Source organism: Filicampus tigris, chromosome 11, assembly GCF_054856515.1.
Source record: "Filicampus tigris isolate MCC_2025a chromosome 11, RoL_Ftig_1.0, whole genome shotgun sequence".
Classification (NCBI taxonomy): domain Eukaryota; kingdom Metazoa; phylum Chordata; class Actinopteri; order Syngnathiformes; family Syngnathidae; genus Filicampus; species Filicampus tigris.
This window is the reverse complement of record NC_141227.1, coordinates 12,503,757-12,519,449: the sequence shown is the minus strand read 5'-3', so window position 1 is coordinate 12,519,449 and position 15,693 is coordinate 12,503,757. Positions and strand designations below refer to the sequence as shown.

General features: G+C 42.7%; 2 protein-coding genes across 3 annotated transcripts; one reads left to right on the top strand and one right to left on the bottom strand.

The window, feature by feature from the left end:
- The first annotated feature begins 364 nt into the window (after nt 1–364).
- On the top strand, nt 365–5,520 carry gpr75 (G protein-coupled receptor 75). Its single transcript, XM_086046117.1, has 2 exons — nt 365–952; nt 1,127–5,520. Exon 2 carries the CDS (start codon nt 1,205–1,207, stop codon nt 2,840–2,842), a length of 1,638 nt encoding a protein of 545 aa, XP_085902243.1. The 5' UTR covers nt 365–952; nt 1,127–1,204; the 3' UTR covers nt 2,843–5,520.
- A 388-nt stretch (nt 5,521–5,908) lies between these two features.
- erlec1 (endoplasmic reticulum lectin 1) lies at nt 5,909–14,360 on the bottom strand. Of its 2 annotated transcripts, none has more exons than XM_086046020.1 (14): nt 14,008–14,360; nt 13,817–13,921; nt 12,704–12,784; nt 12,517–12,594; nt 12,370–12,433; nt 11,067–11,113; nt 10,767–10,990; nt 10,535–10,676; nt 8,447–8,608; nt 8,307–8,366; nt 8,004–8,128; nt 7,836–7,913; nt 7,674–7,749; nt 5,909–6,469 (listed from the first exon to the last, which is right to left on the bottom strand). In XM_086046020.1, exons 1-14 carry the CDS (start codon nt 14,146–14,148, stop codon nt 6,398–6,400), a joined length of 1,455 nt encoding a protein of 484 aa, XP_085902146.1. In that variant the 5' UTR covers nt 14,149–14,360; the 3' UTR covers nt 5,909–6,397. The 2 variants fall into 2 exon arrangements, with proteins under 2 accessions (XP_085902146.1, XP_085902147.1); XM_086046021.1 differs by having other exon boundaries at nt 8,447–8,605.
- Nucleotides 14,361–15,693: the final 1,333 nt, after the last annotated feature.

Here is a 15,693-nt window from a genome sequence, read left to right as displayed (position 1 = left end):
TTGTGTGAGTTTTCCCTGGCTGTAGTACGGCTTCCTCACACATGCTTCTTAGGTCAACTGAAGACTCTAAAATGGCCATAGATGTTCATGTGGGTGTGGCTGGTTTGGTTGTTAGTCATGTGCCATTACAGGATTCCAAACCCTGCCCGAAGTCAGCTAGGATAGGCCCCAATGAGGACAAGTGGTGTAGAAAATGGATGGATAATACTATATGATAAATGAAGATTATGCCGTGTTTTGCTATTGCTTGTTTGAAAGCAAATGATTGATTTGGTGGGAGAGATGCATGATATTAGAACCAGTTTAGAATTAAGACAAACAAGCCTAAATGAAGTCAAGTTGTGTATAAATGAGTTATAGTTATATTATTTACAATAATATATATTACGGGTACTTTGGATATTAATAGAGCACGTGCTTAATGGATTAAACGAAGTTATTACTAATATTTAAGGGTATGCTAGATGCAGTGTTTCTCCGCTGTAAACGACAACCAAACATATTTCTAAATGAATACAATGAAAATTCAGCATTAATATATTTTTCAGTGCACTAGTTGATTACAGTGACGGAGGCTCTCTATTCGCAGGCGACGCTGTGACTTCATGCTCGGTTTTTCCTTTTTTTTTTCTTTTCAACCAGCGCACGTCCAGTGGTGGCTCCTGGCTAAGAAGAATGGATACATCGCCAAGACAAGAAATCCCCCGCAACAAATGCACAACAAACAAATAGGATATTGAGAATTTGCTTGGTGTACGCACGCCTCAGACTGCAACAAAGACGACGAGATGATGCTTTTAATGCTCGTGTCTCTAAATGGCGTTTAAATGGAATTTTTTTTTCTCGCTTCGAAGCTGTGGTCCGTTCACGTACCACAGATCTGCTTAAAAAATAATAAACGAAGATGGAATGTGTTCAATAATTATGAGCTGCGAAGGCGTGACTAATAACGGTAGGATTTGTTCACATTTGAGCTATCAAGAAAAAATGATGCGTGCACAAAAACAAATGTATTTTAACGTGTGTGGGTGCTTGTGTGTTTGTGTGCATGCGTAATGTCATTCCACACGAATAAGCATGAAGTGAGATTTTTAGGGAGCAAATATAATTCATTTTTCTCTTCTAGGAAGCAGCAATGGTGGCACCTTCGTCCTCGTTTTCAGAGGAATAATGTGTGGCTCTTTAGCGGTGGGTGGCTAATAATATGATGAACAGCACAGAGACGCCATCAGAGCTGGCGGATGTGCCCAAGCAAGTGAATTTAAATGGCAGCCAGGCGTCACACAGCCCCCCAGTTTGGGCGGTCGTCCACACGACCACCTTGACCTTTTGCTCCCTCCTTCTCGTCTTTATTTTCTGCCTGGGCTCCTATGGGAACCTGGTGGTGTTCCTGTCCTTCTTTGACCCGGCCTTCCGCAAGTTCCGCACCAACTTCGACTTCATGATCCTCAACCTGTCCTTCTGTGATTTGTTTATTTGCTGTGTGACGGCCCCAATGTTCGCGTTGGTGCTTTACTTGGATGCGGGCGGCGTGGACGGCGTGTCCAAGAGCTTCTGCTTCGCCTTCCACCTGACCAGCTCGGGCTTCATCATCATGTCGCTGGAGACGGTGGCGGTCATCGCCCTGCACCGGCTGCGTATGGTCCTGGGCCAGCAGCCCAACCGCACCGCCTCGTTCCCCTGCACCCTGGCCCTCACCGCCCTGCTGTGGACGTCCAGCTTCACCATGGCGGCCCTGCTCACCATGCGGGCGTACCCACGCAGGGATGGACCCTGCTTGCCCCACTTTGGTCTGGGAGGGGGCCGGGCCAGGTTGGTGCTGTACGCGTACCTTGCGGACTTTGCTTTCTGCGTGGCTGTAGTGTCCGTGTCCTATCTGATGATCGCCCAGACCCTGAGGAAGAACGCGCAAGTGAGGAAGTGTCCCATTATCACCGTGGCGGCCACGTGCACCCCACCCCCGCCTCCTCTGGCACCCACGGGCTTTGAGGGGGTGCAGTGCAGTGCTCGGGGCCCCTTGTACCGTAATCAGATGTACAACAAGTTGCAAAATGTTCAGACGCACTCTTACGCCAACAGGACCAAGCAACCGGTGGTCCCGGGGGCAGCCCAGGGAGCTACCCGTTGCCAGCTGGTCTCCACTGTCAACTTGGCCACCGCCAAAGACTCCAAAGCTGTTGTCACCTGTGTCGTCATCGTGTTCTCAGTGCTGCTGTGCTGCCTGCCGATGGGGATCTCCTTGGCGCAGGACGTTTTGTCGCCAGAGAGCAGCTTCGCACACTACCAATTTGAACTGTGCGGCTTTGTCCTCATTTTCCTCAAGTCGGGCATCAATCCCTTCGTGTACTCGCGTAACAGTGCCGGCCTACGCCGCCGCGTGCTCTGCTGCATGCACTGGGCCGCACTGGGACTGCTGTGCTGCAAACACAAGACTCGCTTGCACGCCATGGGCAAGGGCAGCCTGGAGGTCAACCGCAACAAATCCTCGCACCACGAGACCAACTCGGCGTACGTGCTCTCGCCCAAGGCGCAGAGGAGGCTGGTGGACCAGGCGTGCGGGCCGAGTCAGTCCAGAGAGTGCGCCGCCAGTCCCAAGGGTGCACGGAGGCCTCGCCCCGCCAGCACGTCCACGCCCATCAACACGCGCATCGAGCCTTACTACAGTATATACAACAGCAGCCCCTCTGCTGGACCCAGCTCGCCCACCAGCCTTCAGCCCGCCGGCTCGCAGACGTTCGCCTTCGCCAAGTCCTACGTGGCCATGCACTACCACACTCACCAGGACACACTGCAGGACTTCGAGAGCACGTCCGTGCAACAGATCCCCGTCCCCTCTGTCTGAACCTGTTCACGATCAGTGTCGTGTTCTGCGGTAGGAGTACTCAAGGCTACAGTTGCGGGTGAAGGGGGGCAGCACTGTTGCCACACAGCAAGGAGGTCTTCGGGTTTGTGTCGTCAGGCCTGCCGGGGTGTGTGCTTGGTTTCTGTGTGGCTACTTCCTCCCATAGTCCAAAAACATGTATGTACAATGCAGTGGTTTCCAAATGTTCTTTTTTAGACGTCATACAATTTCCTCCCATCCTGACACATCTTTTCCTTAATAACTCAAGTGGGACCTATTATGGCAATTAACTGCTTGTATACAAATAGTTGGGTCTTATCCATCAAATGTAGTATTTCACAACCAAGTACAGTGTTCCCTCACTTTTCACAGTTGATTCATGATAGGTGAATTTCTGTGAAGTAGAGGCTGACTTTTTTGGAGGGAGAGAGGATTAATGGCTCAATTAAGGCACTATGAACCCCCCCCCCCCCCCCCCCCCCGCACGGTTACCACCATTGTTCGTCTTATATTGAAAGAATGTACCTTTTTAAAATGTAAAATGAGGAATAAATCATTATTGTGGAAATCGTAAGCTCGTTGCCATGACTACCGTTCTTCTACTTCCAGCGGAAGTTCTTCTTTGTCTTCCATTTAGAAGACGAACGGTAGTCACGGCAACTAGGTTCCGCTTTCAACATCAAGGATTTCTGCACCAAAATTTGCATTAACCCACCAGGGTTGTAACTCTGGCTACAATGTTACGCACGTTTCTGGTAAAGGTCAGACATTTTAAACCAAAAAGAAACACTTAAACGTTAAGCAGCTGTTTTTGACATCCTCGTGTGCTGCCAAAAGCAGAGCGCGTTCCACTCACATTAATATCTAAACGCAGCCTATAATCAGCAACTCGTGCTTCGATTGTTTACATTCCTTGTACTGCCTGCACTGGGTTTTGTTTTTACGAACAGCACATTTCAATGACATTAGGAGTTTTCGAACGGTCTGAGCGTGAAGCAGTGTGCCCGGAGCGTATTTCCGAACGCATCCACAATTTTCCAATCAAACTAATAGACATTTTATGACTACTCCGACTTAGAAGCTAAATAGCAAGTAAACTCATGTAAATGCCGGAGTAGATGGAGTTATGGTCACAAATGAAAACACCACGACGGACTGAAGCCGCAATAACCGAACCGGGAAGTAGCGAGGGAACACAACATCATTTTGTCGCTGTCGGGCGGAAACCCCTTATGTCCAAATATGGTCAATTTCATATTTTTTTCATACATTGATACTATTGGTCTGTCCCCAAGTTGACAGTTTTTTGGACACATTATTAACAGTTATAAAGTGTGGGAAATGGATTGAGAATAAATCTATTAACTATTGCATACTTGTGTGAGAATTGTTGTAAAACTGCCGCTTCCTCACCCTGCGAGAGCCATGCGGCATTTCATCGCCTCTAGATTGTAAGTCTGTGTATTTTCTGAGACAAAGCGTAGAAATGGTTTGGCTCCATACAATTAACTAGTAAGCCAGTTTTGTGAATTGGATCACTGCAATGTTCGGTTAAGAAGAACTGGTTAGCCAAGAAAGTAAATCTCTGGGCAGATGTTTGGGGAAGATAATGTAAACAGTCATTTGCTTTTGTTTAAGTATTCATTTTAAAGGCTTCTGGTCAGGGCGGCACAGTCTTTAATATGCACCGCTGATGGCAGCGGCGTGTCTGGCCCATTTGGATCAATGTCCATTTGAATCAATGTCAGCATAAGTTTTTAGCAACATATGATTTTAGTGGTGATTTTATGAGCGCAATACAAGTTGTACAATACCAAGTTCAACAGTGTGCTGATTGGTAACTCAAGCAAGAGGACTTTTTTTTTTCTTGAAATGTAGTGATTTTGGTATGCGAGGATTCCGCCCAACAGCAACGATATGTGAGCGAGCTATTTCCCAAAAATGTGCCTGAATTTTGTGTTTGGCGATGTGACCACTGCATGCACCACAGATTCACACAGTAATTGACTGCAAGCGGGCGGCTTAATTGGTGATTAGGTGCAATCTCATTCAGGTGAAATGCATTAGCTATTACGTACATTATGGGGGCTCACTTTTTTTTGCTTCACACTCTGGGTTGAAAATGGGGGAGGCGAGCCAGCCATGTTGTCAGGTTGCACAATGCAAATCTGAAATTTGGATCACTAATATTTCTGCTGCTACAATATGTAAATTTGGGGCGAAAATACATGTAATATTAACACAATAGTCGTACCTTTTTGACTTTTTCAGTCATGTTATGAACCCTGTCGCCCAGATCAAAGAAAACAACCGAGTTGGCCGAAGACTCTAAATTGTCCGTAATGTATGAGTCTCAGTGTAGAATTATTGTTTAGGTCTGTGAGTGTCAGCCCTGTGATTGATAGGTGATCGGTCCATAAACTCCACTCGCCAACATGAGAATGTATTTGGTAAGTGGCATCGAAAATGGGTGTAGAAAGACAAACTTGTAATGGAAAGGTTTTTCCACAGTTTATGACTTTTCGAGTACTTAGTAATGTTCCTATAAATCTACCTGCTGTGTTGCACATGCATGTGCTGCTACAACCTCGGACTGGCGAATTCAGTGCCGACGCTGTCCTAGGATTATTTGTGAACCCCGTGCACACTTTTTAACCTAATAAATGTTTGGCAAGTGCTGTGAGTCATCCCTCTTCTTGTTCGAAATAGCCATCCACACTCCACAGTGGTTCTTTTAGCCGTTTTATTTTGTTGTTATACAGTAGTGTCACAATAAGGTTTAAGGAGTATTGAAGGAGCAACAGCACCCCACGGCGGTTCTAAATGTTACTGCACCAATGCATGAACATCAATTACGTTAGGTGTAAGGGAGTGTTGTTCTGTCCAGGTCAAATTTATTACAGTATGTATGATTTAATATTTGCATAGGGAAGACTAAGATTCGCTAAGCGTACATTTACATAGGGTTAGGGTTTCCTTTTCTCCCCGGGATAAGAGAAGGATCAAGTTCTTTGTGAGCTGTGCATCATAGATACAGTACCCTTCAACAAAATTCAGAAGATATCATAAAGTTACAAAGAATTTTTAATCAAACTTGCACCTGCCATTTCAAAACACTCACTATTGCATAAGTTACACTCATCCTTCATAACATGAATAAAGCACACCCTTTCACTGTGGAAATGTTTTTTTTAAGACTACAAGTGCAAAGTATCTGCCAAGCATTCGCAATTTTTCTCTCACACACAGTAAATCATGATCTTTTACATTATAAAATCTTTTAAGCAGAGATATGAAATTTGGACAGTAAATCAATTCTCCTCAAGTGATTTCTTTAAGCTACAACCAAGCTCGGTGAGACAGTGATGTGATTTAATCACATCCACTGCTGGGATCAGGACATCTGGATCGTCTCTGCAGCTCCTCAACAACGTCATGTCCAGCCTCAAGATCACCACAGTTGGAACCTTTGTTGGTCCTAAGTGTTGCATCATGACCATTTGTCTGCCTGTCTCTCTTTCACTGTTTTACCACTTGTTCTCATCTTTGGGCCATTTAGCTGGAAAAGGACAGAAGTCCGTGTTCATCTGCTGAGTCAAGAATGCTGCAAATAACTGAAGATTCAACCTGAGACAAGAAAAGGGATTTATTGTGCTTTCAGAAAGAAATCAGTGATTTCACAAACTCATACTGATACGTATGCTTAAAAGCAACTGAAAATCAACTTTAGAGCATGATTGGACAGTGAACCCCCATTTATCGCTGGGTATATGCTCCTGACCCACGCCATTGTTGAAAGCCATGATTTTGAGAAACTACCGTATTTTCCGGACTTTTAGCCGCACCCGCTCCATTAAAAAATAAAAATATGAAAAAAAATATATATAAGCTACACCTTTATATAAGCCGCTACTATCTATGTTGATAATTTTGATATTTACTGCATTTACAGAACGATTTTGAACTGTAAATGTACATGTATGTACCTGAACAGATTTTTCCTAACATTGCCTTTTAACATGACAGCAACTTTGCTGATTAAAACAGAACAGAGAAAAGAGAAAATAAACAGAACTTATCTTCATTTCACTGCCCGCTGCCACTCCAGTTTGTTAACGTCCACCTTTTATTACTGAACTTCCCATACCACCAAATTCATAACCTAGTGCATAGCGCTCTCGCCTGTTGAACTGCTCCACCTGCAGTCACATCTTGTTCATACTGTATTGTAATTCCGGTTAGAGCGCCCCTAGCGGTGGAAGAAAAATCGACAGAATCATCGCACCTTTGTCTAAGCCGCATGGTTCAAAACCTAGGAAAAAAGTAGCAGCTTACAGTCGGGAAAATACGGTATATAAAAAATATTTGTAAAATATTTTTAGCCCTCCACAAACACTTTAAACACATTCAAAATGATCAAAATTCACTTTTTAAAGTACTCCTTTGTGCCTGCTCTCACTATCTTGCTCACACAGTTCTCCAAATAAGAGGTCAAGGGGAACAACGACAATAACTGGAGAGAGGAGTAAGTTGGGAACCTTCTGTCCCTTTTCTTCTTGCTCTTAATCACACTGCATTGTTCCCAATAGACCTCAGTGCTGCCTGGCATGTTGCAGCACAACGTGGTGCTACACTGAAAGCTTGCAACGCTAATTTCGAACTGGCAGAAGTATTACACATATTGTTTAATGAAGTTTAACTAACACGGAAGTGTTTTTATGTCTGAAATATGCGTAAGGTGAAAGTTGGAAATGTATAAAAAAAGAACTCCTATATAGCAGGGGAATACTGTAAACACAAAAGCGATTAACTTCTTGATGAGTACACTTACCCCGAGGACGTATTGGCAAGTCTGTGGTTCCAGCATATAGACAGTGACCGCGTGGGGAGACTCGGACTCTTTACATCTGATGGTAGAGCAAGAAGAAGGAGTCGGTAAGGAAACATCTGGTTCTTATTCGGTCAACTCATAACTGTAACACTGTTCACACACTTTAATTTGACAATGACTTGGCGGGGTTTTCCAGTCAGATCACACAAGTCGCCATGGCCGTAAAAATGGGAGACCAGCCTGCAAAGAGGCGCAAAACAGGTAACCTTGCGTAAACATGAATAATAGGGTTTGGTTTTGATTGCGGATCAGTGTAGAATGACCCCATACTTGACTTTCTGCACTCCACTGTCTTTTAGCTGGTAAGATCGCGCCACGTTCTTCTTGGACCACTCGATGTGTTCTTCGGCATTCCAGCTCCCAACCACCACAATGTTCTTGGCTTGCTCCTTATCCTGAAACCCCAAAGCAACCTGAACTCAAGGCAACTATTGGATGAATGTGCTTAGTAGAAGACAGTCCAATTCATATTTATTAAGGTTGGATTTGAAAGGTAGGACCAGTTATTGGATGTGGAAATCAAAGCAGCCTTCCCCAATAGACACACTTTAGAGAAGCAAAAGCATGTCTCACCTCATGGTACTGATGGACGTGTTTCCCATAACAGAATTCGTATTTCCACCATCCGACCCCCTGACAAACACATCATCGGAACATGTGACGTCTCAAGTATGGCGACTGAATCTCCTCCAGCTCAGCTGACGATGTCTCACCCCGTGCAAACAGTAGGAGCCGCTAAGGAACTCCTTGACGAGCTGCTCGTCTGTCAGGCGTGATATATGCGTGGTGCCCACGGCCACCTGCGCCTGCCCGCCCACGGCTATGGGTTTGTGTGTGGACGTGAAGGCCTCCTCTCTCGCTGGTGGAGCCTCCTGCTGTAACCATCGCACAAAGAGGTCAATAAAGACATTACATTTAGTGTTCATTACCTAGTAAATACTTCAACTTCCAATGCATTTGATATCAGAAAATGACTTTTTAAGTACAGCAAATATCAGATGCTTTAAGACTTTTATTTAAAGTGGAACTCAACTCAAAAATGTTCTTTTCAATAATATGTTATAAGCAGCTTTCTGACCAAACTCCGAAAATGGGTGAGCTGAGCCCTGAGCAACTGTGATGTCATTTTCAGTCAACAGCAAGTAGCAAAATGGCCGCTCCGTCAGATGGGTAAAAACAGGTGGAATTTGTTGCATAATTCATATTCCACAAACACAATATTAATCAGAATACAGTAAGTATTCTCTCGTAAGGAATCATATTTTGTTCAATCTTTTCCTTATAACAGAAATGTGGGAAACGACTACGGTACATGTCCTGTATGAACGTGCGTGTATGTTAACAAAATACATGTGTAACAACACAAGCAATATAATGCCCCAAAAAATATTATCCCCCAATTTTTTTAATCAAAAACGAAACTATAAAGCACAGGTATAGGAACAAAATACAGTACAGTATAACAAACATGGTCCAAATACTGTTGACAAAATACTGTAAATACTGTAGCACCAATGCAGTACAGTACTTAACTACAGTAAACTGTACTGTATTTTAGTGTTGATTTTTCTCAGACTTGGGAAAAAATGAGTCTACTTTGAGTTGTTGTGTTGGCTTCATTCTTTGCTGTATGAAAATGTTTGTCTGCGTTTCATACAATTTTGTTGCTAATTGCAAGAAACTGTCCCGTTGATCATCACTGATGTCTGGGGATTCTTGTGAATACAAAAGCATTTTTGATGCCATCTCCATAGCTCTCTTGCTGGACGGTGGCTTTACATCAGGACTTTTCTCGTAGATTTGAGTTTTTCCGACTCCAAGTGTCTTCTGGATGTTTTTTTTACTTTGTGTACAGCTTCGCATAATCGGATACATTTCACTCTCTCTTTCACGGTCATTACAGTTCTTCTTCGTTTGGATGCCATGAACTACGGACGAAAACGTAAATGAATACATTTAAAATCTTTCGCAATTTCAGTAAAACGCATGCCAAAGAAGTAACTTACTTGTTGCCGTTTTGGAGCCGATGATGGCGGAGCGGTAAGAGTTTTTCCATAGTACGAGCGGGAGCTGCTTGAGTTTACGCGACTGCTTCCCTATGGGTTCCGGATACGTTGGAAGTAATCGATCGCTAATGTAATATAGTGGAAGAAAATTTTATGCATACGTTTTTTTTTCCGAATGAGGGAATTTTCGATTGATCCGATGATGGCGGAGCTGTCAAAGTTTTTCCATAGTACGAGCGGGAGCTGCTTGAGTTTACGCGACTGCTTCCCTATGGGTTCCGGATACGTTGGAAGTAATCGATCGTTAATGTAATATAGGAGTAGAAAATTTAATGCATACGTTTTTTTTCCAGGTGAGGGAATTTCCGTTCGACTAAGGTTCGTAGGTGGGAATACTTACTGTACCGTGTTTAGACTAGTGGTGCTGCATAGAACGTATTATTGTAATAAAAAGAAAAAAATGGAGTTGACTTCCACTTTAAGTAATGTTGTACACCAGCGATGGGCATTTCCAGTCCTCGAGTGGGACTATCCTGCATCTTTTAGATGTTTCCCTCCTCCAACACACCTGATCCATATGATCAGTTTATCAGCAAGCTCTTCAGAAGCCAGATAGCCTGATCATTTGAATATTGAAGGAGAGAAACATCAAGCAGCTCTCGAGGACCGGAGTTGCCCATCCCTGTTCAATACGTTGGCTTTTACTTCTACCAGTGTTATTTTCTATTAAGATACCTGTACTTCTACCCAAGTATCGCTTTCAGGTACTTTATACAAGACTGGCGAATAGCTGACCTCTCTGTGTTCTGCAGTGGTGCTGAAAGGAGGTTTGAGCTGCTCCTCTTGCTCCTTATCCAGCTGGGCGAGTCGCTGAGGCCGAAGTGGCGAGCCGGCCAGCGCCTGGCACAAGATGGCGTTCACCGGGGACGACTTGAACCTACACATCGCATAAAGGGGGAGGAGGCTCACGTTTAATCCGTTGTCCCTTTCGTGGAAGATGATGAACAGCAGTTCTGAGAGTTTCTACCTGTATTTCGGGTGCGCACAGAGCAAGGGGGTCAGCACCACTACCTCATATTCGCAGGTGGTGACCTCGGCGATGGACAGGATCTCATGTTTGGCCTCCGGGTGACACACGTACAGCACGGACGTGGAGCGTGGCTCATTCTGCTTCAGCACACACGGTGTCCCGTTTCCCATATCCAGTGAGTAATACGGAGTCAGCTGACCTTCTATGTTCTTAGACAGCACCTATAAGACAACATTGACAATATGCGTCATATTTACAGCAGCAAATCTAGCGGACTGTTCAATTTGTGAAGCTTACTTCTGTTTCGGCTGCTGACTGAGCCGTGTCTGTCTCTTCCACTTTAGCTAACAAAGAAAAAGATTGCTTTATATCAACAGAATACAACATAAATGATGGATCAATTCATACGAATACACAGACAGCTCAGACCACTACCAAGCCTGACAAAGTTATAAAATATACAGCACAGGAAGTAAAATTCGCATGATTCAATACAACAAGGACAGTGCGGTGTACTGATGGTTAGCACATCTGCGTCACAGGTCTGAGGTTCAGGGCTTGAATCTCAGCTCAGACTAAGGATGTCCCGATCACATTTTTTGCGCCCGAGTCTTAAGTCACAATGCAATGCAATTAAGAACAAAAAATGTTATTCTTGACTTTAGAAATAAAGGAAATGTAAACATCTGATATTTTTCAGCAGATACCGATCAGTTGAAAATCCCGTGACAGGCTCCATTTCCGATCGGGTCGGAAAAACTCTAGCTCAGGCACTTTTGTGTGCAATTTGTATTCTTTCATCCAGCTCCCTCTCACATTCCAAAAACATGCATGTTAGGTTCATTCAGACTCTAAATTGCCCTGAGGTAGGAATATAAGCCTGACACGTTTTTTTCTGCATGTACCCTGCAATTGCCTTATTTGAGTCAACTAGGGAATTCTCTCAAGACAAAGGAAATTAGTTTCTCCAGGAATGACTGCTTCAAACCAAAATGGCTAACATTCTGTTAAATTTTCAGAATGGGTACTACTAATTTTGCATGCATCCTTTTATACAAGTTTGCTCAATTTCTAGTCGATAGGTAGAACTGGCGTTGGGGGCTATTTTTTTCTAACTTTCCATTCAGGGAACACACCAGAGTGTGTTTTGATCCTATCCGTGACCCCTTAAAACAGTTTCCCTTTTCAACAGGATGAGTTTTTGGGCATTTTGAGGCTCTCCAAAACGCAATTCATTTGGCAGTAGAATAATAATAACTACCGGAATAAGCGATTCTAAGAGGTCCTTCACACTGTCTGGTGCTCAGCCCCTAATTAAAGTGTAATAATAAATAATTGAAACTACTGTCACTTCAATCATTATTGAGTACAAGTGAAATGTTATTGAGATACATAATTTTGTCTGCATCCAAAGGAAGCAATTACTCTCGTAAGATTTAACTTCGACACATCAAATTATTGATTTACACTTCACCAAATTGTATTTTTAAATTGCAGCAAATCCAAAATCTGGATAAAATAAAGAAAATTAAGATAAAAAACTATTTTTTCAACATGCATTCATTTTCAAACACTGTTGGAGGATGAAAATAAAACATACCCATTTCGTTACTTTTTCTCTTCCCTGCTAAATTTCCCAAGAAGTATTCCTGAACACTTATTTTCTGTGGATACACACATTATATATTTTCACTATACTCTCAAAACATTGGTAGCTTTGTATTCAGGTTTTTCTGAGAACACCAACCTGGCCCGTCTCCTTCTCTTCATGATACTGTCTTACATGTTTTCCGTGACATACTTCATACGTCCAGTAGGATTCAATCTGCCAGCCAATAAAGAAAAATGCTTTTTTAGTTATAATCCACCAATTGAGCACACACACTGCTGGTGTAACCAGACACAAGCAAAAGTGAGAGGATGACTAAGCTTACTCTGTATGAGCAGCTGCTTCGTTTGAACAGAGGCTCCAGAAGTTCAGATGGACTTGGCCCGCTGTACTCCTTGTCATCATCCTGAGGTAGCAAAGAAAAAATGAGCCCCCCACCCAATAAAAAATAAAATAAAAGGACAAATGAGCTCACAAGGGCGTAACATACTAATTGTCTTGACCTGGCAACACTCCACACAGGCTGCCCGAGGGGAAATTCTAAGCCATGACCTCTCGAATGTGAGGCAGGCGAGCTAACTGCTAACCATTATCCACTGCGCTTTTTATACCAGGCATAACCTTATACAATACAATTTTATTTATACAGCGCATTTCATAACAGCTAGGGCTGTAACAAAGCACTTTACAATACAATAAATAAAACAAAATCAATAAAAGGCTGTGGTACATGTATTAATAAATATAGACATAAGTAATATATAAAATATAAATATAATCTAAATAAATAAAAACAATAAATTCTGTTCTGAAAAAGTACATATTCATATTGTCAGCCACTGTAAATGGTAAATGGAGTGCGCTTATAGAGCGTTTTATCTACACCACATATGCAGTTTGAAAATGCATGCTCACTCTGCTTAGATATGGTCAAATAAAATAGTACCTACCTACTACCGGAATAATTATTTTATTAAATTGTATTGCGCATTAAAGTTAAATGAGAAAATGTATGTACAGCTATGTGGGGTTACATCTTAGGAACCATCCATCCATCCATCCATCCATTATCTATACCGCTTATCCTCACAAGGGTCGCGGGGCGTGCTGGAGCCTATCCCAGCTGTCTTCGGGCAGTGGGCAGGGGACACCCTGAATTGGTTGCCAGCCAATCGGAGGGCACACAAAGACAAACATCCGCACTCACAATCACACCTAGGGGCAATTTAGAGAGTCCAATCAACTTACCATGCATGTTTTTGGAATGTGGGAGGAAACCGGAGTACCCGGAGAAAACCCACGCAGGCACGGGGAGAACATGCAAACTCCACACAGGGCGGCCGGAGCCGGGATCGAACCCACGACCTCTGAACTGCGAGGCGGACGTGCTACCGTGCCACCCTCTTAGGAACCAAAAGTGATTGAATGCAACCATTACCTCATCTCCAGAGGTCAGCGAAGGTAGGAGGCATTTGTACTTCTCTTTCTCTACTGTGGTCATAATGACAAAGTTGTCTTCCTTGTATAGTGCGCCCGAAGTAGCCTGAAATACACATATATAGATCTCTTGTTAAAGCACTTTGTCATGTTAACTACAACACTTAAGAGCCGAAACGAAGGGAAACATACCAGTGTGAATTCAGTCCCGGGCCAGGTAATTTTAAAAGGAATTTCATCAGTGAAGGAGGGCTGGCCCTCCGCTTGTGATAAGACGCCGACGCAGAGCTCCAGAAGTCTCCCGAGCATCACCAACACAAACCCAGCCTTCATCTCCCTGTCCGGCTGCTGAGCACCAACTGACCGCTCCTCATGTACACCTTCCGCGTGTTACTCTCAATGGCTCCAATCTGCGAGGCCAATGCAGAACTGCTCCAAAAAGATCCGGGTTAACATCCGTTCTGGAATTACTTCGATGTCAACACAGCAGCAAAATACCGGAAGTGAGCTGTTCACTTGCTACGTCCTTTTCCGGCAGCTTTTTTCGTGTTGAAATAAAAGCAGCGACACCTGGTGTAGCATCCCGCCAAGTTATTCAATACAACGCAAATAAACGTATTGTTTTCAGTAACGGCAAAATGGGACAACACGTAACAAAGCATATATAAACAAACCTCCAAAAAATTAAAAAGAAAACGCTGGCTTGCATAACTTTAACCACTGTTTACGACTTTAGCCTTTTGTTGTTTTTCTAAAATCATTCCATCGGATACATATACAGTATAAATGTTATAGGCAAAGTGACACGTTATGTAAGGTGAGCTGTATTAAAAACCCTCCTTTTAAAAATATAATAATGATCACGTTTGTTTTAGACGTTGGTGTTACATCAACAATGTTTATATTATTGTTAGTGAGTTTTCAGGAACTGCACAGTGTCAGGGGTGTTTAATACAAATTGAAATTCGCCACTACTATTGTTATCATTATTATGTGTAATACTAATAAATGCATAAAATAATTGTACATACCCTCATCTGACTTTAAATATAAAGCGCATATACAGTATTGTGACGAATATCTTGGGAGTCTCAAATAGAATTTTATGTTTCACCTGGTGATGGAGCTGTTGATATGGGAATGAGCCTCCTGTGAGTGGGACGTGATGATAACACTGACTGTGTTACAAAGAGAGAGGATTAGGAGGAGGGCTGTTTGCACTATAGGAAAGAATTCAAGCAAGACAAACGCCTCACAAGATCTTTCTACCTAACACAAGCACGTTTCTCCTCATAGCTCTGACTCACCTTTGTCTACGGTGTCGATATTACTTATTGATTGATGTCTGCATGCAACTTTTATAGATGAATCGACGGCTAGATGCAACGATGAATCCATCTTGTTTCCATGGAAACTATTGTATCATTGAAATAGGATATATGAGGGTCACTTCTACAATTAAGTATTGATGTAGACGAAACTACAGATTTTTGAATCTTATTGAACTGAGGCTACTTTCTATGGCGCTAGCCTTTGATAACACAGTGTTAATTTGCTTCTGTTATGCTGTTGTAACAAGTTATAATATACTATCAATTTTAATAGTTAATAGTTCCGGTAATAGTTTAATAATTAATTCTCTCTAATTAGATTAAATACAGTACATATTTTCATTTTACCTATGCAAATATGACATAATTGGTGGGTGGCATTGTCATGCTTTATAGTCACGAAAATTAAAGAAATAAACAACGTGAAATAATTAATTAATGTGCTTAATACATTGTAACACTTGAACATTTCTATTAATACATTGTAACACTAAATAACATTAAATAACTAAATATGCATTTTATTTTTCAGAGATGGGCATTCCGC

Coding starts and splice junctions, on each gene's coding strand:
- erlec1 (XM_086046020.1), bottom strand. CDS start 14,148: ATGAAGGCTGGGTTTGTGTTGGTGATGCTCGGGAGACTTCTGGAGCTC. Junction 12,434..12,516: donor AAGAGAAGGAGACGGGCCAG/GTTGGTGTTCTC, acceptor GTGTATCCACAG/AAAATAAGTGTTCAGGAATA. Junction 10,991..11,066: donor AGTCAGCAGCCGAAACAGAA/GTAAGCTTCACA, acceptor GTTGTCTTATAG/GTGCTGTCTAAGAACATAGA.
- gpr75 (XM_086046117.1), top strand. CDS start 1,205: ATGATGAACAGCACAGAGACGCCATCAGAGCTGGCGGATGTGCCCAAG.